The 27,252-nt window shown below is 35.7% G+C and overlaps 3 protein-coding genes and 1 long non-coding RNA gene across 6 annotated transcripts; 3 read left to right on the forward strand and 1 right to left on the reverse strand.

Moving 5' to 3' along the window:
• The first annotated feature begins 1,693 nt into the window (after nucleotides 1-1,693).
• Nucleotides 1,694-4,266, forward strand: LOC116172185 (aladin). 2 transcript variants are annotated; one of them, XM_031489337.1, is made up of 5 exons: nucleotides 1,694-1,891; nucleotides 1,947-2,486; nucleotides 2,532-2,785; nucleotides 3,558-3,920; nucleotides 3,965-4,266. In XM_031489337.1, exons 1-5 carry the CDS (start codon nucleotides 1,772-1,774, stop codon nucleotides 4,182-4,184), a joined length of 1,497 nt encoding a protein of 498 aa, XP_031345197.1. In that variant the 5' UTR covers nucleotides 1,694-1,771; the 3' UTR covers nucleotides 4,185-4,266. The 2 variants fall into 2 exon arrangements, with proteins under 2 accessions (XP_031345197.1, XP_031345198.1); XM_031489338.1 differs by having other exon boundaries at nucleotides 1,828-1,945; nucleotides 1,997-2,486.
• A 3,517-nt stretch (nucleotides 4,267-7,783) lies between these two features.
• Nucleotides 7,784-8,406, forward strand: LOC116170226. The gene is made up of 2 exons (XR_004145191.1): nucleotides 7,784-7,897; nucleotides 7,947-8,406. It is a non-coding gene; the product is annotated as an uncharacterized LOC116170226 (long non-coding RNA).
• Nucleotides 8,407-9,936: 1,530 nt separating this feature from the next.
• LOC116172221 (endothelial zinc finger protein induced by tumor necrosis factor alpha-like) lies at nucleotides 9,937-12,140 on the reverse strand. Of its 2 annotated transcripts, XM_031489387.1 has the most exons (3): nucleotides 12,005-12,140; nucleotides 11,801-11,950; nucleotides 9,937-11,752 (listed from the first exon to the last, which is right to left on the reverse strand). In XM_031489387.1, the coding sequence occupies exons 2-3, from the start codon at nucleotides 11,948-11,950 to the stop codon at nucleotides 10,151-10,153; spliced, it is 1,752 nt and encodes a 583-aa protein (XP_031345247.1). In that variant the 5' UTR covers nucleotides 12,005-12,140; the 3' UTR covers nucleotides 9,937-10,150. The 2 variants fall into 2 exon arrangements, with proteins under 2 accessions (XP_031345247.1, XP_031345246.1); XM_031489386.1 differs by having other exon boundaries at nucleotides 11,801-12,116.
• A 4,142-nt stretch (nucleotides 12,141-16,282) lies between these two features.
• On the forward strand, nucleotides 16,283-25,645 carry LOC116172016 (zinc finger protein OZF-like). The gene is made up of 9 exons (XM_031489099.1): nucleotides 16,283-16,539; nucleotides 22,005-22,139; nucleotides 22,514-22,672; nucleotides 22,717-22,848; nucleotides 22,901-23,239; nucleotides 23,289-23,446; nucleotides 24,894-25,229; nucleotides 25,278-25,463; nucleotides 25,512-25,645. Exons 1-9 carry the CDS (start codon nucleotides 16,402-16,404, stop codon nucleotides 25,561-25,563), a joined length of 1,635 nt encoding a protein of 544 aa, XP_031344959.1. The 5' UTR covers nucleotides 16,283-16,401; the 3' UTR covers nucleotides 25,564-25,645.
• The last annotated feature ends 1,607 nt before the right edge of the window (nucleotides 25,646-27,252 follow it).

Raw genomic sequence — 27,252 nt, forward strand, 5'->3', positions numbered from 1 at the left:
TTATAATTCTTGAATGCGCAACTTTGGCACTAAATACTGTAGCGACCTTTCTAGAATTAGTCACGGGCGACAAGTAATAAAAGCAGATGTGACTCAATCTTTCTGTGTGTTTCTGAAGGTTTATTGCTTGCTTTATAATCAAATTGAGTTGTGTTTAGTTTCAGTCCCCGCTGCTCATAGTATAAATGTGTTTTACTTAAATTAAATGTTATGGTTTATGAACGTGATTGCAAGTAAGTCGAATTGTTATAAATCCATCTATTTAAGAACCGTTATAATTATGGTAACCTACCCCTACGATTAGGCAACACATCTTTACATCTGAAACAAAAATACGATACGGTCTGTATACGCCAATCATGCTACGTTTTCGATATCGACCGTTAATTTGTTATTGTTTACATTTTGTATAAAATACCGATATTGAAGCGAGACGAAGCTTTTGTTTATGTACCGTTATCTGAATCATGTTTGTTTTTTGCATAGTTACCAAATTACCGGACTTTTTTTCTCAAAAAATCGTATGGAAAGTAGCACTTTTTTTCACGATTTTCAATATGCGTTTCCATGGCGTTTTGTCCTGTATAAGAACAAGAGCTGAATTTTTGAGTGACAGTAAATCGCGAATTCAATTATGGATTATTAAGAATCGCCATGCAAAAAATTTCGTGTACAACACGTGTTGAAAGTGTCTGTTTTTCATGAATTTGCAGTTTGAGTAATAAGGGCGAAGCCCGAGTTTATCGAGCAACAAAAATATCACTTTCAAAACTAGTTGCACAAATAACTATTGTTATACTCGTAAGTACTGTACAGGTGAATATGTCATTATATTATTTAATAAGTATTTATTTATGGATTCACGTGGGAGGTTTTTTATTGGCTCTACTCTGTACGATTCGATTTAAGTGTTTCGCGGAGGAAGTACCTAGTACAGTTTTATTCTTGGCTGTATCTGTTGCTTTTTTTCTGGCCCGCAATCGAACCGTACGTAAGATATGCGGGAAGAGATCCTCTAAGTAAAACAGAGGTTGTAGGTAACAATAATTTATAAATAAATGCAGAAAATGCATTAGAAGTTGAAGCCCTAGGCGTTGGTTCTTCTGCTCCTCGGAAATACGCTGTTTTTTACATGCTACAGTTTGTACCCATCGGCCCATTTCAAGTATTTTTTGTACAACTTTTGAAAGCAATAATAATAATTAAAATTCGCTCATAAAACAAGCAATCACTTGCTGAAACCGTTGAAAGAGACGTGTGTGGGAAAGTGTGGCAGCGGAGCCCCCTGGAACTTTCGCGGAGCCCTGGCACTTTGAGAAAAGCTGGTTTAATTTGTGGTCAGTGTAATTGTAAGGCTGTTTTAAAGCATAATCAACGTAAGGGAATGTCTGTGAGTTGTAAATTTATACGAGTGTGCTAGAAATTGAATGATAAATTATGATCTTTATTTGTACTTAGAAAATGTACGTAGAAAAATAACTTAATTGCCCGTTGAAGCTAATTCAAGACAGCCTGGAGTCTTAAGATAGGATACGGGATTATATTTTCATATCTCAAAATCAGCAGGATAATTTCAATTCACTTTCAAATTAGTGCAATTTCATGCTAGAATAACCCAATGTTTCATTTCTAGCTTCTTACGGTTCACTCTGTATGACATTAGTAACTTTTCTAGGGAATTTTAAAGAATAAATTCGATTTAGCGCAACTGGTTACTGGAGACAAGAAACTGTTGAAATTTAAAAATCTTTGATAAACATTTCTCTTTACAATGAACAATTTATCAATTTTCGAGGTTCCTACATATGGTGAAGTAACTTTATGTGAAGTCGATGGAAAAGTACACTCAATGCACTACGAATTTGCAAATATTGCTGCATTCACAAATTCGGTTAGTTTGTGATCGCTCGGAGGTTATGTATTCCTTCTGCAATTCATTTTTTTAGTTAGAAACTCATCCTAATATTCACATTACGCCTAATTTATTACATCGTAGAAGCGATGAGGGAAAATCTGTATTCGTAACAGTAGATGAACCATTTCTGAAACGACTTATCCACGCATACTACGAACATGGCATGATCGAAATGTTAAATACAGCTGAAGAATTTGGACCCTCGTATTTAAAGAATATTGTTTCGGTGGTCTTTCTGGTATTGAATGGAGTAAAAATATTGAGGAATAAACTCACTTCCACTACCATAGAGAACGATTTAACTTTAATGTCATGTATTTCACACACCAGGTTCTGGATGACAAGTTCTATACGCTGTATCGCTTGGGACAGCTACGATATCAAAATTGCTGTAGCAACATGCGACGATGCAATTAGAATATACTCTCATAACTCCAATTTTATTCCGATCTTAAAATGTAAACAGCAGAAAAACATAACATGTCTCGCATGGCGGCCATTTTCCAATTCTGAATTAGCAGTAGGATGTGAGAATGGAATTTTTGTTTGGAATATTGACCAAACCTCTATGGTAAATATATACATTCATATGAGAAAAATTGTAGTTGTGTTGTAGATTACACGTCCGTCAATTAATAATGCTAGCATATTACGACGAATTAATCACGTTCCTGTTGTCAGTATAGCATGGAGCCCAACTGGTGACATTTTGGCAAGTGCAGCAGCTAGAGACCCATCTATTCTAATATGGCATGTGGAACGAAATGAAACCAGTACCTTATCTATGCCTGGTAGTCATGGCAATTGTTTAGTGAAGTGGTCGCCCCGAGGCAACAAACTCCTTACTGCTACTGTTGAACGAGTTTTTAGGTAATTCTTCACTGCCTCCTTTGCTTAAGAGGTTATCACTGATCAATTGTAAGGTAATTCTTCCCAGTAATGTCACGAGCGGTAGGTTGCAATATAAAATTTTTGGAGTGGCACAGTGGGTGGGAAGTAGTAGAATACACTTGTGGTCTGATTACTTCCCCTTCCATAATACCAGGTTTCTCAACGGAATCGTATTTTTCATTGTTAGTACTGAACACGAGTCTGAAGTTTGGCTGCCTCCTAGCTTAAATTTGAACCATAGATGCTCCTAGTAAATACCAACATGCGCATGCGCAAATGTGAACGTTCTTATATAGGTTTTTTTAATTTAAAAGGTGCTCCTAGTAAATAGCGCTAATGGTGTAAATCAAATGTGCGCATGCGCAGACCGCGCACTGTCAACATTGTCATCTATATTACTTATGGAGATATTTTTTTGAAATTTTAACAATAGCTTGTTCTAATAAAAGCAAACGTAGCACATATGTTGAATCTCAAGTGCACAACATCAACTTTCCTGTGTACGATAATATTCCTTTGAGATATTAACCATCAAAATGCTTGTGCCCATATTGCCTTTTGAAAATTATGACGAAATTTAGGCTTGGGAGATTTTCAATATGAAAATAATAAACCTGAAATTAATTTAATTAATTTTTGAAAATCCAAAATACAGAGGACTTGTGTTAAAGCAAAATTATGGAGTTATTAATAAAAAAGCTTTTGTGAGATGATTCGACTTCTATTTTTTAATTCAAGTGCATTTGCACAGGATTTGGAACTGTGAAACATGGACATCAGAAAGATGGAATGTATTAACAGGCAGAATACAGGCATGCTGTTGGTCTCCATGTGAAGGCATTGTACTTTTTGTGTCAAACACAGAGCCAATCATATACGCATTGTCTTTTACTCATCTTGAAATGATTTTTGCAACCTCCGAAAATTCTGCAACCCTCGCTACTCCACTGTACGATTTATCCCGAGGAGAAATTGATGGAGTTATTATTGGAGGAACTGTCCAAAATATGGAATGGGATCCACGCAATAATATTGTTGCCGTTCTTTTTCAAGATACGAATTATGTTGCCATCTTTAAAGTAACCATCGATCCCACTATACATTTAAACCCATGGTATGTGATTAATTTTACTTTATTGTAGTGACATATGTTTTTAGCTGTCTTGTTGCGGGAGTTCCGGATGAAAAGCCAGTTTGTATCTCATTCCAAGGCAATTTTGAGCACGGTGCTTGTTTAAGCATTGGCTGGTCTAGTGGCCGAGTACAGCATTTTCCCATCGTTCGACCCGAAGCCACCACCTCTTCAAGCATTATTAGCAAAGAATTTTACAACAGTTCTAGTTTTCATAATTCTGGTACCTCATTTAAATCGCCATAATGTCTGTTACTAATAAACCAACTTAATTTATGTTATGTTAAGTATAAACTCGGTCTGAAAATAAATAATTTTAGTATATTGATTAGTTTGGTGATTTTCTCAAAGAGATTAAGTAATTCTGTTTTCCTACTAGAAATTTATAGTGTAGACAAGATTTGATTTGCTACATGTAAGAAACTAATACTTGTAGGCCAACTGTTCACTAACAAAAATCATTTATTTGCGCTTCCAACAACGACGCTACTGCGCTTTCGGATTATCATCGGAGACAAATTTGTGAGCATTTTTGAAATGAATTACTGGACATTTTCATAACCATGAATTAAATCAATGCAATCTGGCGGCTGAAATACCAGGCACAACAGTCTGCAGGTTGCCAGTGGTGCAAAGTGAGCTTTAACAAAGGCCTGCAGTGTACTTGCACTGCCCCCCTAAGCGTGTCAGAAATCTCTGGGTACCAAAAAATTTAAAGTGTCCTTAAAAACTATTTGTCCAGTAATATTTGTATTGTTTTCAGGAGTTTAAGAGTCCGTTAGGTATGTTAATTGTATCTAATTAGTTAAGTTGAGTGTTGATGAACTTATTTTTGTTTCATTATTTGGCGCATGTATACAGAGTGGCCCAACGAGAGGTACACAGAGGGCTTTTAGGGTATTAATTTAGAAATTTCGAAAAATCCTCGAACACGTCAATTTTGTATTCGAGGGGGACAACTTTTGGAATACAAATCACGAACCCAAGCTTCACCCCTCTACGTAGGGAGCTTAACCCCTAAAATTTTAAATGGAATCCTATGGCAAATGGCACATTATTTGAAAGCCAATTTAATCGTGATTACTAATCTGCTTTGCTTTTTAAATTCTATTCATTTGTTTTGTTTTAAAAGCCTCAATTTAATTGTTATTATTTACATTTTGCATTTTCACCTGTACTTTTTCGTGTTAAATTAATTTATAGCTGATGCTGGTGTAAAGAGACCTATCATTTTAATGGTTTTTATATACCTATACATTTATCATTTGTGTTTGGTATGTTGTTGCACTAAATTAGTTTATATCTTGTTGCCCATTTGTATTTGTGGTGTCTCTTCACTGGTGTGTTTCGTTTTTATTAATTTGTTTAACTGCATTGGACTCGATGAGCTGATTTTTATTGTTGTGCAACTTGGGATGTTTGATTATTTATTTGTATTTCTGACGTATACAATTCAAATTGTCTTGGGAAAAAAAAATAAAAATGTATGTATTGCTTTTATCATAGTTGATTTATTTCTTGTATTTGTGTATGGTATGCCAGGTTTTTTGTCCAATGATTGTTTTTTTCTAGCTTTTCGTGCGTATACATTTCATATTCGCTTGATCATTTCTTACGCACAAAACTCCTATTCGTACCACCCAGTCGACTTCCGACATATAAGTAGGTATATTTGATGGTGCGTTGTCTGTCATTTTAACATGTTACACATTGAGCAATGAATAAAGAATAGGTACCAGGAAGGAGCATTAATCAAGTTGAATACAAGAGAGAGTGGGACGGAAGTCGGCCATTTGCAAAAGCCACTGATGACTCATTTACAAAAGCCATCGCGGTCTCGCGTAAATTGTTGATATTCTCCTTCCTGGTATTCTTTATTCATTGACATTGAGGAACTCTATTATACCATTGAATAAATTTGATTCAATGATTATACTAACTATTGATGGAAAGCATCAGTTTTATTACTATCTTTGTTTAGCAAATTTAGCATATACTCGTACATACCACCATAGTCTGTTCTTTTCTCGCACCCCTTCCAGTGGTACCTACTTATGTACGTATACAGTGATGTTCATGTAGAAGTAAACATAGGGATTTCCTATAGGAATTTCCTATGTCTACTTTTACATGACAAAAAGTCTTCTAAAGGACGCCTAACTTTATACAACCAAAGTAACTACCTACAACAAAAGAGTATCTGCCTGTCATATTAATTAATTTGAATATTGATATTTCCAATTGGTATAGTAATGATAACAATTAAAGGAGCTTAAGAGAATTATTTTCTGTGAAACTAAAACAACAATATTCAAATTAATAATTAATATGACAGCCAGATCTTTATTTGTTTCAAGAAGTTATTTTAGTTGCATAAAATTAGGGGTCTTTCAGGAGACTATCATGTAAACGTAGACATAGGAAATCCCTATGTCTACTTCTACATGAATATCACTGTATATTACCATCGTTGTTTAACATACATCAACATAGAATAGAACCACCATATATAGTATGTCCTTTGTCGCTCCTCTTCCTCAACCGCGTGTGTACGTTTGTAAGCCTTGCGACCGTTCCCCGTTAGTATCTCTTATATATATGGTTAGTATACAGCTCAATGAAGTTAGAAGGCCCAGCTTCTAATTTTCTCGCAAGAATACCTATTCTCTCCAAAAGGTCAAAAAAACAAACCGAAATCCACTTGAATTTGAAATCAATATAAGTGGCCATCACAGACGCATTGATTATATTATGTTAGTGCGTAATAATCAATGACAGACATGTAATCTAATCAGCGATACATTTTTGAGAGTTGGTGTCCGCTTGACTTTTTCAAAAGAACACGAACGGTTCTTTTACGCTACACCCATCTTAGTTTGAGCTTTTGTCGAAAGAGCTTGTAGTTTATCTATGTTCTTTGTTGGTGACTTTATAATTTATTTGTGTTCTGTATTTAGCATTTTCTGTTTTTGAAAGCGACTTTTTTAAACGTTGCCGGTTTCATTCTTATTATAGTATGAGGATAGCGTAAACCCTGGGGATTAAAAGTACATACACTATACTATCACTGTATATTATTAAACAATATGATATACTATGTATATAAGGTGTATCACTAAAGATAGGTAGGTAGGTAGGTACGTGTTATAGGTACCTATATCAGCGTGTAATTTGTAATTAAAAGATTAAAACCCTAGAGGCCTAGAGGAGATTATTATTAAATTCTATTTTTAAAATACTCTAAAATGCACTCTGAAAGGCGTATAGAATGCCACGTTTAAGAGCCTAGTCGGAACATGAAATAGCTTTTAAACGCGCCTAAAAAGCTCTGAGTAACCATATTCTCAGACGCATTTATAAAATCTTCCTTTAGGATTCCTTAGACGATTTCTATACCCCTCTTAGGGCTATGAGGGCCTAAAAGCTCTAAAAATTTGCAAATTTCTAAAAAAAGGGTTGGAATGCTCCGGAATGAGCCTAAAGCTCTTGTCAAAAATATGAAAAACTGTGGGAGGGGGCGCACGTGCTCTGGGAGGAAAAGAGAATGCTCTGTAATGAACTTGTTAAACCTCTGAAAATGAATACGACGCTCGACGGAAAAAGTTGTAAGATGTGGAAAAATAAAATAGTTTAAGTGGTACTTTTTCCTAATACCGATGCCCATAACAAATTAGATATAAGTAACAACTGTAGATAAGATTTACAGATTCAAAAATAAATTATATATTTTTGTTGTCATATTTTTAAACAAAATCCAAAGATAGTCTTGATTAGACGAGCCAAGAGCTTTATCACAGATAAAAGGCATCACATGTATTTTCTGTGCCTATAAAAACTGAGCCGCTACTTATCCAGCTTAGTCTATTGAGCTCTTTCTTAAAGAAAAAAAAAAACTTAATTTCTCTACAATGAAGGCGTTTATCTTAGCTTTTGTGCTATTTTATACATGTTCTGCATTTGTAAGTCGCAAAATCTCTCACATAGATTTTAAACTGATTATTTTTCTAGAAACATAATGTCCACCCAGATTTGGTAAAATCATGGGATAAAATGGTGGGCCGTCATAGAGAAAGATGCATAGCTGAAACTAAAGTTGATAAAGAAGACGCAATGGGAGCAGTTTTAGCTATGGACCTTCCAGAGTATTACGAATATAAATGTTTTGCATACTGTATCTGGAGGGAGTCGGAATTCTATAACCCCCAGACAAAACAACTTAATTACGCGAATATTGTAAGAGGAGTAACAGGATTTACGAAGGAGAACACAAAACAGTGCTATAAAAAATACAAGAATACTGGCGATCACTGTGAAAGGATCTACGGTATTGTAACATGTGGTATTGGGAAGCTTAGTTTTTAATCAGTATTCACATTTTTTATTAATATTGATTTTTTTGTCAAAATGTTTTATTTGTAACAAATTGTGTAGGTACAAATGTTAAAAATGCCTAATTTTTAGTAATTAATATTGACATCAATAAAATCCCAAAATTTTATTACGTTGGCCGTAGGCCCACTTCCATTAAATAAAAGCGATATAGGTACAATATCTTTGCACCTTGAAGTAAGTATAGGAACTTTCAATGCATTGGGCCCCCTCTTAGTTTAAGAAAGATGATTCTTGCAAAAACCATCAACTCAATGGCAGTTGCCTTATGCCTATGCTACGAAATCCGATGAATATTTAAGTCTTGGGTACCTGTACAATTCTTGGACGATGGCGTACAGTCTATAATCCCAATACGATTCTCAAAGCTCTCGACGGAGACGCTTGATAAGGGGAGTATGGCCTTGCCGATCGTTTTATAGACTAAATTACAGATATTTTGTAACTACGTGTTTATTAATTTCAATTATCCAAAAATATATTTATCATTTATGTTTGAATTGGTTACAATTATTAACAATCTTATTTATAGGTACATTATTATTAGTTATGAACGAGCTAGTCTCCTAGTGAGTTCATAATTTTAAAGTGTCTGTCCGTCTGTCGATTTAACATTCACAGTGCCCTTTTCGCATCTCGACTATTTATGAACCGATTTGCCAACTTTTTTATTTAGGAAAGTATTTAAATGAAATTTGATGCATATAGGTAGTTGGAATAAAAGCAATTCTAATAGGTACGTTTCAAAATTTGGTTTTGCGCGTGCGCAATGCCAAGCTTTCTATGAAGGGACGGATTACGATGAAATTTTTCAGGTGAATTTGTAGATCGGAGTTCGTAAATTGAATATTACTTTTTTCTTGCTGGTTTGGATAGACTAGCTGATATTTTCCAGGGTAAACAAACAAATGAAAAATACATTAATTTATTTATTTAAAGGTGATTTATAACATTCTAACTTAAAGAACCACAAACTTATTTTAAGCTTTTATTTAAGTTCATTTAAACTACGCAATTTAGGGGGCTATACGGAAGCATTGTATTTATAAAAATACAATGGCGGAAGCTAGGGAGAAAGGAGGGAGTAGTGAACCATAGAGAATGGTATCTACAAATGCTTTAGTTAGTATCATTAGTTATAAATTCAATGGTTAGTATACAGAGATTTTTCTTAAATGTATACATATGGGCTATGTATATACTTTAAAGTTAAAAAAAACGAATCAAACGCGTGGAATGGATGGCTATAAATAGGCATTGTTAATGGCTAAAATCATGTAACCAGGAAAAAGAATGCAAAAAATTGGCATTGAATGTTGCATTTAAAAAATGCCAACTTTGGGTAAAATCTCAGAAAAGGTAGTGCAAAAATGTTTTTGACGACGCCTCTAGATTCTACGTAAAAATAGTTCAAATAGGCAGTTTTTGACTTTTTTCTACCTTCAAGATACGATCCCAAAAAATCAAAACTTTTCGTTTTCACCCTGTATAATAAATAATAATATAGTTTATTCTTGAAACTGTGTATCACAATCAGAGACGTCTCTGATCACAATGAATAAGTGAATCACAACCGTTGAAACATATACAAAGAAACAAACTAGCTAGATTGATTCTATTTACTGTATATTTAAAAGTTTCACAAGAGGCACAGGACAGTCTCAACCAAAATAACACACACAGCAGTAAATAAAATATTATTACTTATACTTGTCTTTTCCGCCATAGTTTTGCTACCACTTTATTTTAAAAAAAAGTACCCCACAAGGAAAAACAGAGTACCTCTAACAAGAATAATTAACAATACACAACAATACTACAAATCAAACCTTATGTTCTACGTGTTGCTTCATATGAACCTTCAGATGATATTTTCTTCGAAATGTTTTTTTACACACAATGCACAAATGAGGTTTTTCTCCTGTATGCAGCATTTGATGAATTTTTAATCCATGATTTGTAGAAAATTTCGTCGCACAAATGTCACACTTGAATTTTCGAATCTGGAAATGTCTTCTAACATGGTGACACAAGTGACTAGAAGTTTTGAAGCTCATGGTACAATTGGGCACAGTGCACTTATAAGGCCTTTCGCTAGTGTGAATTCTTGTATGCATAACTAAATCCCCCGATTTGTGAGATTTATAACCACAATATGAGCAAACATATTTTTTATCTGCAGTATGAATTTTGGAGTGGGTATTTAAACGGGCAAATGTGGCGAAACATTTACCGCATATCGAACAGCAATGATCTAACTTATTCGGATGGACACCTTGTTTATGCGATTTCAGAGCACTACGACTGCTTAAAAATTTTCCACACAAAGAGCATTCGTATTTTTTACCGGCGTGAACTTCAAAATGGGCAAACAAGGATTGTTGAGTGCAAAACTGCAAAGAACATTTGCGACAAGTATATCTCTTCATTAAATGGATAAGAGAGTGACTATGCAATTCGGCTCTAGTTGAAAATCTTTCTGTACACAAAACGCATTGGGTTTTCACTTTGAATTCGGTTACATACACTTCGTCATCAAAGTGCACAACTAAGATGTGTGTCAAGAGATCTTTTTCGCCCTCAAACAGCTCTGCACACACTGAACACATCCAGTGTTGCATCTCTCGATCTTTATGATATTCCTGATAATGATTACGTAGCAGAGCATTGTTCTCAAAAATTTGACCACAGATATCACAAAAAGACACATCACCCGAGATACTTTCACCATTAACAATCTCCATGGCAAGTGAATGATTCAAAAAATGTAATGATACGCTTACTAGATCATCAAACTCTTTGGAGCACAATGTACATATATGTTTTTGTTCAACTGTTTTACCGCAGTCTAAAAGAATGTGCGAGGAAAGTTGATCTTCACTTGAAAAACCTTCACTACACATGTCACACTGAAATTGATTCTGCGTGCAAGTACTAGGAATGTTGGAATGAAGAGTTGCTACTTTCACAGTTCCGGGAAGCAGATCTGTGGGTTCAACATTGATTTCTATATAATTCGAATTAGAAACTTTTAAATGATTTCTAGTTTCATCAATTAACGAAGTGTTGTCCGTTAATGTAGGTTTCAAGTCCACTAAATGTTTATCGTCAGCAAAATTACTCATAAATCTTTCTGTTAAGCTTCTCTTTTCACTGTGCATCATCATATGCATGGATAACTCATAATACGAAGTGAATTGAGAATTGCAATCTCTACAACAAAAATCAGCCGATGGAAACTTGATAATAGAAGAAGTAGTATCCAGTATCTCCACGCATTCGCTATCTGATGAGTATGCATCCCTTAGGATCTTTTGAAGATTGTTATCAACTTCGGTGCATTGGTTTATAAACGTAAAGGCAGAGTTTAAGTGTTGAACACAGACAGAACACAAATTTGTCGGTAATCCATCACCTGGGAATATCTAAATTTAATGTAAAAAAATTACTGTATGTGTGTAATAGATGCTTACCTTAAGAGAGGTTACTGTTTGAAGTATTTTGCTCAGTTCTGTTTCTTCATTTTGGAAAACTAGGAAATTTTGAGGTTCATCGTCGACTAAGCTCATACAAGTTCGGCACAACTTATTCAAATCTTTGGGTATTTGTAGAATTATTTCCATCTTCATAAATAAAGTATCTTTAGCGGGTAAACGAGAAAAAATACATAACTTTACCGTTCGAGGTTATGTTAAGTACATCAGCTCGGCTCACGGCTGTGGTTAAGTTGACACTAAGCATCTCATTCAAGCAAGGTTGACAACGTCCAAAACTCATACGCCCATCGCAGAACTGTACGAGGTGTTCCAAAGGCAACATCCTCAGCTCAGAAGAACTCTAGCTATACTGTTGAGTAACGCCACTATTACAGCGCCTTCGTCAGAAAACCAAAGGATCTATGGGTTGACCAGGCGTTAGGTCGCCAGACAATAGGACGCCGTCATTGGGGTCGCAAGACAATGGACGGCAAAGAGGAAGTAGGCCGCAGACATGAGGACTCGTCCTTGTCCACGGCCTAATGTCGGCGTTCTATTCCCTTTCCGGTCTACTGTCTTGCGGTCCATCACTCCAATGTCCGCGTCCAATGTCTGTGCCCTAATGTCTTACGTTACGGCCCAATGCCATAGCGCCGATCTATGGGTCTATGAAAATATAAATAGCGATCTAAGCTCCCCAAAAGTACTCACACTATCTCTTCTACTGGCAACGGATGCCAGCTAGCAAAACGGGTCTCAGCAAGGGGCGCCGACTTTGTGGTTCAATGGTAGAGTGTGATTGGGCTATAAATGTATTTATTTATTTTTTATTTATTTAATGATTAATGCCCAACAGTTTACACCAATTATAGGACACAATAAATATAATATAAGAAAAAAGAACAAAATTTAAGTTTATAAAATATATAGACGCATTTTGGATTTTGGATTTGGACATAATTTAGTACATATCTAATAAAGGGAATCTAAAGGGAATCTAAAGCCATATCGACAGTGGGAAAAGGGCCATGTCATAATTAAATAATGTCAATATTTCTATTAAGTAAGTTAAGAAGAGCACATGTTGAAGGTGAATTACGAGAAATATTTAACCCAGTTTTTTTACAATAAAAAGTGTAGTGTTGTCGAGTATTCACGTGAGGTACATAAAAGTTCAAACGTTCTAACAAAGAAGGACAATCGATGTGAATCCGGAACCTGGATTGAGATGAATTTTTCATCTGTGGCGAATTACCTTTAGACCAGTTTGGAGCATTCTGCCGCCTACTCCAAATTAGGTTTTCCTGCAGTTTTCCTAATTCGTAAGGTAAATACCGGAGTAGTATAGAACAACTTAAGACTTTCTGCAGAGGTACCTCTAAAAAGCATTATGCGGATCACTCTGTAGGTAATTGAGCGCAAGCCTGTTGAGGGCCCAGAACCAGAGAGCTATAATAAATAAATAAATCATTCAATCAAAGAAGCGACGACCTTGACCTAAGATCATAGGTTTGGTTGTATCGAATTCAGACAAGACAAGACAAGACCGGGTATAAGGTGTAAGGGAAGGTGGGGCAAGTAGTTGCAAGGGCAAATTGTTACGATTGAGTTTATATAGTCACTACATCTGACGGAGGATCATGTAATTAACATTGCGCGATTGAGTTACTCCTACGAGTAAAAATAAAAGGAGAGAACCTTGCATTAAAAGGGGTCGAGACGGAAATAGAAAAAAAGGAATTTATAAGAGTGGGGGAAAACGCGTCATTATTGGCAGTGGTGTAATAAAACAAAACTGACATCGTAATGCCAATCGGTGATAAATATTGACGTGTTATTTATTCCACGTTCTGTTGGTAAATTTAACTTTATCAGTAACATTAATCATTAATTTTATATAAATAAATCACATAATAAAATTTACGTTTGAATATAAAATTTATAATCAAAGGTATATGATAGCATCAGAATCTATTCGAGGAAGTGATAGAGCCTCCGATCACATCATTTTTTGAGAGTCAAGTGGATGACACTTCCTGCTAGACGAAGGAAGTTTGCACTTTCAGCAAGATGGAGTTCAACCACGTTATACTCAACGGTATCGTAGTAAACATTGGAAGAGTGGGTGCCATAATGGATTTCACCATTTCACCAATGAGCTAAGACAAAAACGCATATATCAATGTAGACAAATTACAAGTACAAATTGTGCACCCTTGTGCAGGTAAAAAGCATTTTTTTAAACACCCCTACGAAATTTCTTCCATAAATAAGAAAGCTGCACATCCTACACATAATCAAATTTAGAAAAGGGCGCTACATTTGCTTTTATTCCAAGTGGCTATGTATCAAATTTCTTTTGAATACCTCCTCAATAAATAAGAAACTTGGAACTGCGCTTGCGCAAAACGAAATTATGAAACTGGCGTTACATTTGGTTTTATTCCAAGTGGTTATGTATCAAATTTTATTTAAATGCCCAATGATTATATTTCTTCCAAACGTCCCAATCGCCCTTTGTAGGTACTTTCCTTTGACAATTAACTCTTAAGATATAAATAATTATAACCGATCACGACAAGGGATCGAGGAGGAAGACTATATGGTTAGTATAAATTAATTCCTTTCGTTGAGACATTTCATTAGAGTACATTGAAGGATAAACCACTCCCCCCCCCTTTCCCCTCCCCCCGTACTTTGATAACAGGACAGAAAGAAGGGCAGTAGTTTGTAGAAAACTGTTCCTTTCGTTGAGACCTTTAATTAGAATACAATGAGAGATAAAATTAATTTTTAACCCCCTCCTACTACTTACTTTTTGTTTTACATACAACCATTGTGTACAACTCTTTCAGGTGTTGGCAGAGGATGCTATCAGTCCAAAAAAACGAGCAGTATATTTCGAAATAGGGTCCTACATTGGGACTTAATGTTAATTAAATACTATGTCGATTTTTGGTCTGCTATATATGGCTTAGAAGTATATAGGTGACCGGCAGAGCTGTTACTTTTATTTATTTATTTATGATTTAAATACTTTTTTCGATTTAAATCATTTGATCTTAAATCTTTTTACGGAAAATGATTTTTGATTTAAGATTTAAATCTTCATGAAAACTATCTTTGATTTTGAACTTAAAAATGATTTAAATCTTTTAAAAAAATTTAAATACTTTCGAAAAGATTTAAATCGTTTCCGAGTGATTTAAATCTTTTAGAGACGATTTAAATACATACTAGCAAATTCTCTTGATTTGTTTCAACCTGACTAAGCTAATTAACCCGGGTTTTATTTCGGTAGACGTTTATAGAGAGTGGTGCCTAGCGCGACGCAGCATTATAGGGATTTATTTCAATGGTAATTTCTTTATAGTCAATAACTATCTCCCCTAATTATTTTAGAGCAAAATTCTAAATACGTTTTTTTCAGAGAAAAAAGACTGCATCTGTTCATACTATTAGTTATAATTTTCCGTTTTTCAAAACCGTAGAAATCGACAAAATAAATCAGATATGCCTTCGAATTGCCTAAAAAAACAACATAACTTTTCATTATTTGCCTTTGACGTATATTAAATTTATAGGTACTTGTTTATAACCGTATTTAGACTTTTACTCTAAAATAATTAGGGGAGCTAGTAATTGGCTATAAAGAAATTACCATTGAAATCCCTATGCTGCGTCGCGCTAGGCACCACACCCGGTATGTATTTATTACAAAATCTAGTATACAGAGATTGACGATGTCTTGGTTTTTTAAAATTTCTTTCGCAAAAAAATACATATTTTAATTTAATAAATAATAACAATAAGATACGGTAGAAATGGTAGGTATATTGATGAATGATGTTGAGAGTTTCGAGCAAGATCATCAGACCAATCAGTTTTATTGAATTTAAATCCTTTACAAACATTTTGTCACAAAACGATTTAAATCATTTCACAAAACGATTAAATCATCGGAAACATGATTTAAATCTTTATAAGTGATTTAAATTAACAACATTGGATTTAAATCTTTTTGAATTAATTAAATACATTGAAAGTATCTTAAAAACTTTCTAAAAAGATTTAAATCACAAAAAATATTTAAATCTCAAAATGATTTATTATTTAAATACTTTCTTTATTGACAAAAGTATCTTTGATTTAAATCATTTGTTAAAATGAAATTGAAATGCATCTTTGATCTTTGATTTAAATCGTTTTTTAAACGATTTGTGACAGCTGTAGGTGAGTTTGTGTTTGTGAAGAAAATGTATTACATCCACACTGTATTTGGATATCTATAACAACGACAAAAGACGCATGAACAGGGTTGGCGTATTAGGACAACGATAGATTTATTAGATATTTAGATACGTGATACCTCCAACCTGCAACATTTAAAAATTATAAGTCGGCGGGAAATAAACAAACAATTGCGCAAAATCTAGTTCCGCCATACGTCTGCGTAGTATTTTTCCTACGTTAAAACAAGGCACGTATAAACATATTTCGGTTCCGCGTTCGTTCGCCATTTCTGACATCGGTTATTTGTCAAATGCACGACTTACGTTTCGAATAAGATTACGTGTGTGATTTCTAATTTGTGCAAAATGGACATGAGTATTTATTTAACGGCACCCTTACAACTGCAAAAGATCTGCAGGGCATGTTTAAGCGAAAAGGGAGATATGCGACCTTTGTTTGGGGCTTGCTTAGACGAAATGCTCGTATCGTTTGCCGCCATTCAGGTAATTTCCACATTTATTTACATCTTTCTGTTATGTGTTCTTTCTGTCATACATTCGGTACTTCGCCGGAGTGTAGAAAAAGATAAAAGCAATTTTACAGTGCAACGTTAATGATCCCAAGTTTAAATACGGTATTACGTTCTATAAATAAACCAAAACTGTTATGTGATTTGTAGGTATTTAGTAGGTACTCGTGAAGAAATCTTACTTGAAAAGTTGAAATTCGTCGTTTTCCAATTAAGAAATATTGCAGGCAGAAAGCAATGATTAGAGCTTCCAGTTCCAGAACAAAATTCACTAGAGAATTTGGGCATATTTTTCATAATATCGTATAGCTAGCGTGTATATGCGTTTACTTTAGTTTTAGCAACAATATGCTGGCAGTCACAAGGGACCATTAAATTACCATCAGAATATTATGTATAATTGTTTTATTCAAGTTGTGTTGGTAACTGGTACCTTAAACAGTAAAGGCCAGAGGGTAAAGGAGCAAATTCTTGGTGGAGGAAATAAGCACACTCAGACTCCGTTTTATAGTGAATTAAAAATTGGATGAGTGAATTTATAGATTTGCTTGCTTTGAGTTATACAAGATAACTAATACGTGTGCAACAAGATACGAAGAATCGCCTACGATTTTCAGTAGGGAAATTTTCTCCACTCGACTCGCAATCGGAAACACAGCTTTTAATCTGGCTCATATTCAATAGCCCTGATCCTTGAACTTGTAGAAATCGATTAGTAATTAGTATAGGTTTGACTTTGCTGTCTCTTTTCGCTCTCCAGTTAGATGAGGAACAGAAGGACGGACAAAACGATCACATAAGGGGAATTTCTTTGGAAAAATGAAAATCGTACATGATTCCATGAAATGTGCAGGTGTGCCATAACATAAACATTGTTTGGAAAAATAGGTAGTTTACAGAAATTCTTTATTGTCAACTTTATTAATTCTCGGAATTTTGATAATTTTCTTTAGGTCTCATTTCAATTGCAGGATTTGCATCTTGACTGACTCTTTTAAGTGTCCGTCTTGAGTGTTGCCACTGGTTTGTGGTATGCAGTTTATGCATTCATTGTGACATGCTATCAGGGAGATTAAATGAGCCTACAGCCCATCTGTTCCATTTACTTGTTTCTACCTTTCTGGTTCTCTTCCCGCCCTCATTTCTTGGCATGTGGTGCAAATGTGTCCTGGCTGGCACCTAGGGAAGTGAGATCCCAGCCAGATGTACTCGTTTGCACATGATTTGTTTTGATAGAACCGAGGATAGACCCCTGTGTAACCTCACTGTTTTTCGAGTTAACTCGATATTCCAGTGATATCTCCTTCAAGATACTGTCTTGGTGTTATCTGTTTGTGTACTCTTTTTGCGCTTTATGGTAAGTAGTTTGTGTATCTTTCCGTCTTTCTTTTTCAATTTCTTTGTTCCAATAGGTGATTTGTAATCCGCCCCTGATTGAGATTGAATTGGAACAGCAGACCTTTTAGGAGGAGTTTATTACCTCCTCCAGCTGGTCACCTTTGGAGTCTAGTGTTGTTGTGGAGAACTTAAGTTCTATATGGACTTTATTTTTTCTTGAAGTTTTTCTTTATACATGCCCCAGTCTGTTCTTGGGTTGTATAGAAGGTAGAATACTTTCTCAATGTTCACTTTACGCGTCAGTTTAAAGCAAATATAGTGACGCCATTGTCTAAAATGGTCAATTTTTCGTACTGATCATAATATCTAAAACCGAGACTAAAACTGTTACCTGATTCTTGGTTTCTTGCTTTAAAGTGTTGCATTCATCACAGGACGAAGTCTGTTGTTGTAGTTGTCTGGCTTGTTAGCACAATAACTCAAAATGTAGTGGGGAGGCGTATTACTTACCACTTGGAGACGACACCTATTAATTTTCAGACTGGTGAACCGTATCCTTCTGCGCATGCGCATATTTATGGGCCGATCTTACTAAAATTTTAATACCATACTAGAGACACCTGCTAACCGTAATGAATTATGACCAAAATGAAAATTAGTAGTTACTCGCCTCAAAGCACCATAACACAACAACTCGCTAATACATAAGTTGTCAAAAGCTGCGTGCACGCATGTGTAAAAAAAATTTCTTATTTGTGAACGGATTTTATTGCAATTTTAACAGAATCGCCGCCAGTGGCGTATTTACAGGGGGGGCATAGGGGCGTGTGCCCCCCTGTGCCCATCGCGCGCGATGTCGGCATTCTTTTTTTCCTAATATATACAGGTTACTTCACCTACTAGCTACTTTGCCCGTATCTACAGCAACTAGCGAAAGATCTTTTTCCACGTTAAAGAGAGTTAAAACATACCTCCGAAATACTATTGGACAGGTATGTGTTAAGAATAAATTATGTTGAATTGCATAGGTAATGTGAACAATGGTATGTTTCAGAATCGTCTTAATGGACTTGCAGTGTTAAGTATTCATCGTCAACACGATGTCGATTTAGAGAGGGTTTTAGATAAGTTGGCGCGTCAGAAAAATAGACGTGTTAATATGTTGTTATAAATTTAGGAATTTACCTATTCCTTTGACATAAATTTAACCAATATGAGCTATCTATACCTATAGGTATACCGGTATACGAGTATGTACTTAACGATAAAACAATAAAATTGGAAACTATTTTGAAAATGGACCTTCTATGTTTATTATACCCACTATATTTATACATGCACAATGCATATGCACATACACTCCAAATTTTTTGTAAAAAATTGGTTTTCTTTCTTTACGCCCCCCTGTAGCTATTTCGTAAGTACGCCACTGATCGCCGCTTAAAAAAAGAAAATACATCGATTATATCAAACATGTCAAAAGCTGTGTGTGCGCGCATATATACGCAAAAGTAAGTTTTTGTTTGTGAACCGATCTTACTGAAATTGTAACAGAAGCACTTCTTAAGTAAATCGATCGACTGTATTAAACATGTCAAAACTTGCGCGCGCGATTGTGCGCAGAAGTAAACTTCTAATTTGGGGGTTAGGTACTTCGCTCAATAAAAATTGAAGTGATGCATGTGAAATAAATACAAAAATAAGAAGGTCCTGGGATAGGTCAAGTATAGGAAGTTGGTTCGGTGGTTGGTAAGGATGTACGTAGTGCGGGTAATGGCAGGTATGAGTAGGGGGTATAAGCTCACGTGATCACTTACTCCCATCAGATTTAAAGGAACAAGATGGTATTTTTTTTCTTCCAATGGTTCAGCTAAAGTGTTACAAGCACAATTGTTTTTAAGAAATTAAAAATAATAGTGATCATTTTCGGAGGTGAGAACGGACCATTAAATTTCCGAACATATCAAACCGGATGTTGGGTTAATCTATGGTATCTTTTCCTGATTGGTTTAGCTCAAGTTTCCTGTCAGTGTTAGAAGCATTGTGTTGTGAATACTTTCAATCGTTTTTAAGAAATCAAAAATAGCGGTAATTTTCAGAGATGAATGTTTTGATATAGGTAATATATATCATATTTATTTTTTTATGGCCAGAAATTTAATTAAAACGTCACAATCTAAAACGATTGTACGCATGAATGTTATTTGGATTCCAATTGCTTCTTTAACATTGATTAATGTTTCCGGGCGTATCATCATCATTTAGAAAGAAGTAAGAAAGTATGAAAATGGGTACGAATATATTCCTCTTCCACGGATACCGATTCCGCAATTTGTCCCCCTAGTCCCCTTCCTCCCCCTCTACTGGTAAGAATACCCAACAAATACATCGTATAAGTGTGGATTTTAGAAAAGTGTTAGATCATTTGTTTTCAATATCTAAAATACGCCTCCTACCAGCCTGTCCCCCACGAAAAACTACACTTTTAAAGCGAAGTAAGTATCCACAACTTTATCTGCACAAGAGTTGTGCACAGTTTATTGACTAAAAAAGTAATAGAAACTACTTAACACTCGACTTGCTCAAAGTAAAATGAAACTCAAGATTTATTGGGTTTGTAAACACACGCCACAAAAAAAGTGTTTTACCAATATGACAATACTCTTACCTATATCTAAAATGAACTTGTAACTTTACCCAAAATGACCTTATAAACTAAACCTAATCTGCCCCGAAGCAAATTTAGACTACGTTCAAACACGGCCATATTCGCGCGATTCCATCAGAATCGAGGAATCGCGCGATTCTTACGACGATATCTTATTTACATGAAAATGTTCCAAATCGTTCAGACAACCGGCGAGACCCGCGTGAGAATCGTGTCTGAACGCAGCCTTAAAGCCCGGAGTACACTATTCGTCGATGCGCCGATTTGATGCGTGATTCGGGCATGGTGCAAAGGAATAGTGTTAAGTATATGGTGCGCCAACGCGATGCCTCGATTCCGAGAGGTCGGTTTTTCGACGAGTCATCAAACGAAAGGGGCGATTGGTGGATCGAACAAGCAAGCATAAATTAATTGGCGGTAGCTACGAGAAAGCAAAGCCAGGAAAAGTAAAACAATAATCCCCTTATGAGCAAAAGAAATATAGCAAATGCCTACCTTTAAAGTTAACGGAGTGGTGATAAAATCGCAAAACGTACAGTGAATATTGACAAAAAGTGAACTTCCCCATTCAGTTACACACTAAAGGCAAAAAGATTTTCTCTAAATAACTGCCTTATAAAATTCGGCCATTTCATGGAGAATCGACGGCTTTCCAGCCATAACCACGTATTCGAATAATAGCGTCCAAAAAATTAAACTTCTTAATTTAATTGTGCAGTCTGCGATAAACTAAAAATGTGTAATTGGTATCAAAATTTAGCTCAATTTAGAGCACTAAATCTAATTCTAATGAAACCACTCACGACTGGTTCGGATGCGATCTACTGCAACTCGTTTAGCTACTGTTAATTACACTTACTTAATTTGCTTAACTGCACGATCTTTCAGCTTAACAGATGAAACCAAAATGATCTAATAATTACTGAACAGAGCGGAAATTCTGAAATATTAATTTCCCCATGCTGAAGGCTATCGGATGCCACAAAAATAATTTATATATTTCTACGGGAACGATTATAAAACTGACCAATTATATATGGCAACTACCTTCTGTCTCCAACTCCTAAAAGAAATAAATAGTTCCGGAACAACACGTTTCGTAACGAAGCGCCTCTAGATACTGGATGTTCATTAAAGCTGGTAGCGCAAAATACGAGTATACAGTGTGTTCATTAATTCCGGTACGGAAACTGAGTACTCCGTTACAATGCTAACAGATCCGGATCACTATGTTTGAAATCTGGAGATATTTTTGCATAACTCTGGAAATAAGTACTTCAGCACAATCTGTGCATACAAAATGTTCTATCGTCATCTGTAGATGTGCATAAACTTTTTTATCTTGTTCTTTAAAAGGATTTGAGTAATTTATACTGCAAGGAATATTGACTTGATCAACTTCTAGATTATTCATTATGCATGGTTTATTGCAGGTTGAAGAGAATGATGGATTACCAAACCTCATGTGTGTTCAATGTGTCTTACAGTGCAGTCGGGCGTATACATTCAAACAGCTTTGTGAAAGGTCTGAAAATATCCTGAGGCAGTACATTAGTACAGATTTTCAGGTATTGTATAATATGCATTAACCGACAGTACTATTTAGCAATCTAGCTCGTTTATACACATACCATCCTTCATCTTATCGACATTACCCTTATCCTTCAAGAAATACTACTCTATATCACACACTCGATCACACATCACATGCGTGTCCGCCAAATCCTCCTTATTAAAACAGTCACTATACTCCTCTTTTAATAAAAGCGTACACTATAGCGCTATTTAAGTGCATGGTTTTTTTGTGATAAGCGGTAAATGGAAATTAGCCAAGAACTGAATCTATATTATGTTCCCCCTATTTGATCAATCATGTTCAATTCGTCCTATCTGATACATTACTCTTTAAAACACGCCTTAACAATTTTCCCAAATCATCTAGGAGCAGCTCACAAAATCTTTACTTGATCAACAAACGAAGGAGGAACTAGAAGAGCAACTAAACTTTGACCCCCAGCCAAATGAAACGGTAATTACTGATGCAATTCCAGCAGAATTGGTCAATGTGAGTTACATAGAGGATGGCACATACAAAATTGAAGTAAGTTAAATATGTGTAAACTGGTTTAATATCGGAACCTCTAGGTGAAAGGGGAAATTTTTGTTACCGAAGATCCACTAGAGAATGTGACTGCTCAAACAAATGAAAAGATTTCAAAGCAGAAGTACCCATGTTCTAAGTGTGATGAATCATTTCCATTGAAAGTCGATCTGAAGGTATATTGGTTGTCACGTCCAGAATTGATTTTATATGTCTTATTCGTACTAGGTGCACATGATGAGCCATCCGAAGGAGTTGGATCATGTATGTCACGTGTGTAACAAGGGTTTCCCAGAGGCGCGTATCTTAAAGCGTCATCTCAAAATTCATCTGGATAAGAAACCTCATCAATGCGATCAGTGTGATATGTCATTTGCCGAGAGCTCGAATTTAAGTAAGCATAAGAAGAAACATACGGGCGAGTTGCGAAACATTAAGGGAAAACCACATCTGTGTTCTGTCTGTGGGAGAGCATTCAAATGGGCATCTAGCCTTTCAAAACATATGAAATATCATACAGGACATAAGTTGCTTACGTGCAAGTACTGTAGTAAGCAATATGTCGAAGTATGTTCTCGAAAGTCGCATCAGATTACTTTAATTTCTGTGCTTACAGGCTAGAAGTTTACGCATTCATGTTAGATCTCACACGGGAGAGAGGCCTTACGTTTGTGATATCTGTCAAAAAAGTTTCACGCAGGTGTGCAACCTCGAGAAGCATCTACGAGTGCACACAGGGGAAAAACCGTTTTTGTGCCCCACATGCGGGAAAGGGTAAGGCTAGGGAATTATGAAGTTGGTCGCCATAGAAGCTGAAGTGATGGCATGACTGAAAGTCTCTTTATATTGTGAAAGTTCACAGAAACTATAAGTAAAAAAGAAGGTTTCTGGGTCATGTGATACTGCTTGATGTGAACTGTCTAGAATTGTGATTATTGGTTCATGCTTTTTAGCCACGAACGTATAAATTAAGATGGACTGCTAATGCTGAATTAACAATGACATCTACATGGGGGCCGCCATGATGTGCACTCACATGGCGCGAAATTCAAATCAACTAATGAAGAAGCATTAACCCAACAATAACCTCACGTTTTCTAAATAAATTACTGTGACATATGTCATTTTCCAAGGCTGCAATAGTCTCAAACTTGAGCAATAGGAAAATTCCCCTAGAAAATAACTAGAATGTGCATCATGGCGGCGCCCATGCTAGGGCCATTTCTACCTCTATGCAACTGTTTGATCAGCAGTCCATCTTAATTTATAAGTTCGTGTTTTTAGCGCCGTTGGGTGCGCTATTGCAGCCACTTTCTCTGTCCGTCCGTCCGAGACCTTAACTATTTCTACAGTTTTCGAGATATTAAGTTTGTTCTTTTTGCATTTGGTAGCGCATAGCTCTAGCGCCTGAGCCAAGGAAAATCGTAACAATTAAACTGCGCAATGTCAACTTCCTTATTTATTAATATAATTATATTGTTGAAATTTTAATCACACATTTCTGGTGAAGGCACACATATTGCATATAGTAAAAATCAGATGCGCGCATGCGCAGACTCCGCGATGGCAAGTATTATTTATGGAGATATTTCTTTGAAATGTTAACCAAAATTGCTTTTAGTGTAAGCAAACGTATCACATATTGTAAACATCAGATTAATGGGCAGACTGACTGCACAATGTCAACTCCTTTTTGTGGAGATATTTTTTTGAAGTTTTAATCAGAAATGCTTCCAGTAAAGACAAACATATCACATATTGTAAAAATCAGATGCGCACACGTCAACTTTTTACGTTACATGGCCCTAAAGTTACTCGCCTTAAGGCGAAAATTTTTAATTCGTGTTTTTTCTGTAATAATATCAATTAGCTCTACACCACGTCCTAACGTAATTTAACATAGCAATGTGAAAAAGCGTACTGTTAGTTATGTCATTCTTACAACTACTATTGCGAACTACTGCACTTTTTCCAGTTATAACTGGGGTTGTATATTTTCAGACAGTGCTAACTGAATTTCAAAATCCATCAAATGTAATTCAGTCCAAAAAATATTATGTGTACTTAAATAAGAAACTTCCAAATTTGAGAGTCTGCCATAATTACACAAATGGCTTTTATTAATTACTTATTCTACATAATTTGAATGACATCTGACACTACCCGAATTACAAATGGAAAATGCGCGGCTCAAACAGTTATGCACAATACAATATTTCAGATTTACCCAGTCGGGTTATGTGGGAATCCACATGCGCACTCACACAGGCGAACGTCCTTACATCTGCACAACTTGCGGAAAAGCATTTGCCGGGTCAAACACTTTAGCAATACATCAACGCATCCACACCGGTGAGAAGCCATACAATTGCAACTTGTGTGGGAAATCTTTCAGTCGCCATGAGACGCTAGTGATACACACCAGATCGCACACCGGGCATAAGCCGCACATTTGCTCGGTGTGTAATAAGGGATTCACTTCATCTGGACATTTATCAGGACATATGCGGACACATACCGGTGAAAAACCACACGGGTGCGGGATCTGTGGAAAGAGGTATGTAGTCTGAACTTCTTCCTCCACATCATATATTTTTGCTTTTAGATTCGCCGGTTCAAGTAGTCTCAAAGTGCACATGCGCGGACACTCGGGTGAAAAGTCGTTCGTGTGTAAATTATGCAATAAAAGCTTCTCGCAATCGAGCTCATTGCAACAACACATTAGTACACATACGATTGTTGCGAAATCGAAACTCTCCAAAGTAGAAACGGTTCAAGTTACGGAAATATTGTAAGTTTCACAATTTCTACAATTCCATTTCTTATGGTTTGTTTTCAGGGATGGTACTACAGTGCACACGGTTCAGGTTCAGGAAATTAGTTCGATATAATCATTTTCTTTTTAGGATCATAGCAACTAGTCATTTATTTAGTATTTTGACATTGTAAAAGGCCTATTAAACTGTTGCGTTAGATTCTCTTTTACACTTCCGTGCAGAATATGCAAACTACTTATTTTTTTAAAGTAAAAAATACTTTTAAAAAAATCGTTTGTTGGTACAAGGGCTGGATCTACAACTAAATTTATTTTTCTTTTGAGTACATGTTTAGAACTTTTCTGCCCTCTTTGTAACTTTTATTTCAAATTATTTGTGTCTTTCTAACTAAAATTCCAATTTCCAAGAAGTTTCATGCTATAGCGCGTTTGCACCTCCAGATGCAGTATGGGGTCTTATGGACTAATTGCCTCTCATTACTAGTTTGCGTCATTCTTCGATAATACTATCCTTGTTTCTAACCATATGATTATTTTAGGCGTTTACGAAAATTCAACCGGCTTAACCAAGTTTGTAGATTTTGCTATGGTAACAATTATTGCGATAATTGTTTCCATGGTAATTTTTACCAACCTGATTAAACCGGTTCAATTTTCGTAAACGCCTATTGAAGTATGAAAACAAAACATAATCTCCTTGTGCTGTCATTGTCACGTTTGGCAAGCATGTACTGTATGTCCATAAGCACCATACTGCATCTGGAGGTGTGAACGTGCGATTGTCCCAAATCCGTTGGAACTATAACACAATAACATGTTAAATTCTTCTTAAGAGTACTTTTAACTTCAATGTACTGTATTTTAGATTTATTTAACAAGATTTGCACCATTATTTTTAGGCTAACAATTAATTTATTTTGTTGCTAATAGAAACTATATTTATAAAACATCTGATCTTTGTGGTGTAACTTGCTTATTTTTTTTAAATAAATATCTGAAATCTGAATAATTAAATTCTACTTGCTTTTGATTATGGTTCTGCGTTTCTTAAACTGTGGAGCCCGTTTTCTTGGCCTTGAGCTTTTTGGCAAATATTGTATCACACTCTGCAAATGTATGCTTAATTCAGACCGGGTTTATTGAAGATACTTGAGATTACCAACCTAACTCCAAATAACTGACACTTCACAATTAGCAGGAAAATCGCTTAGAATAAACGTACAAAGCTCTGAAAAGGTCCATAAACCTCTGAAAAAAACATAGAAAGCCTTATCAAATAGTTTGAGGAAAAAATGCCTGGAAAGGCGCTATAAATGGACTTCATTGCCGCCATCTCAACTCTGCTGATCCTCTCATTGCCATGCCAACTCATCATTGCCGTCTCTGCTAAGCCAATTCAATGCCAGGCAGTTTACTTGTAAACCCCAGGTTCTACGCCAACTTTTTAACTGGACCTTGATGACAAAAAACTGGCTTTTTTTTAAATTAGATGACATAATTTGGTGGGTTTTCGAACTGTAGAACACTTTTAGCGCCCGGGCTTCACTACCCTCCTAGCCTATGGCCTTAAAAAGCCCTCGAAACCTGAGGAAATAGTCAAGGAGTCTCTTTATAGCATTTATACTAAGGAATCAATTCCAGTGCATTATTTGAGTGGTTTTCAGTCACGATTTTCTAACGCTTTCAACACATCGTAAGGGGTTGGAAAACACGTCCTTAGCTCTTCTTCTTTTCGCTTCTGTTTTAAGAATCTCCCAGAGAACTTGCTTGCTCTTTTTAGACCAAAACAAACGCCTTATCAAGT

This window comes from Photinus pyralis, unplaced genomic scaffold (assembly GCF_008802855.1).
Source record: "Photinus pyralis isolate 1611_PpyrPB1 unplaced genomic scaffold, Ppyr1.3 Ppyr1.4_LG5, whole genome shotgun sequence".
In the NCBI taxonomy this organism is placed as follows: domain Eukaryota; kingdom Metazoa; phylum Arthropoda; class Insecta; order Coleoptera; family Lampyridae; genus Photinus; species Photinus pyralis.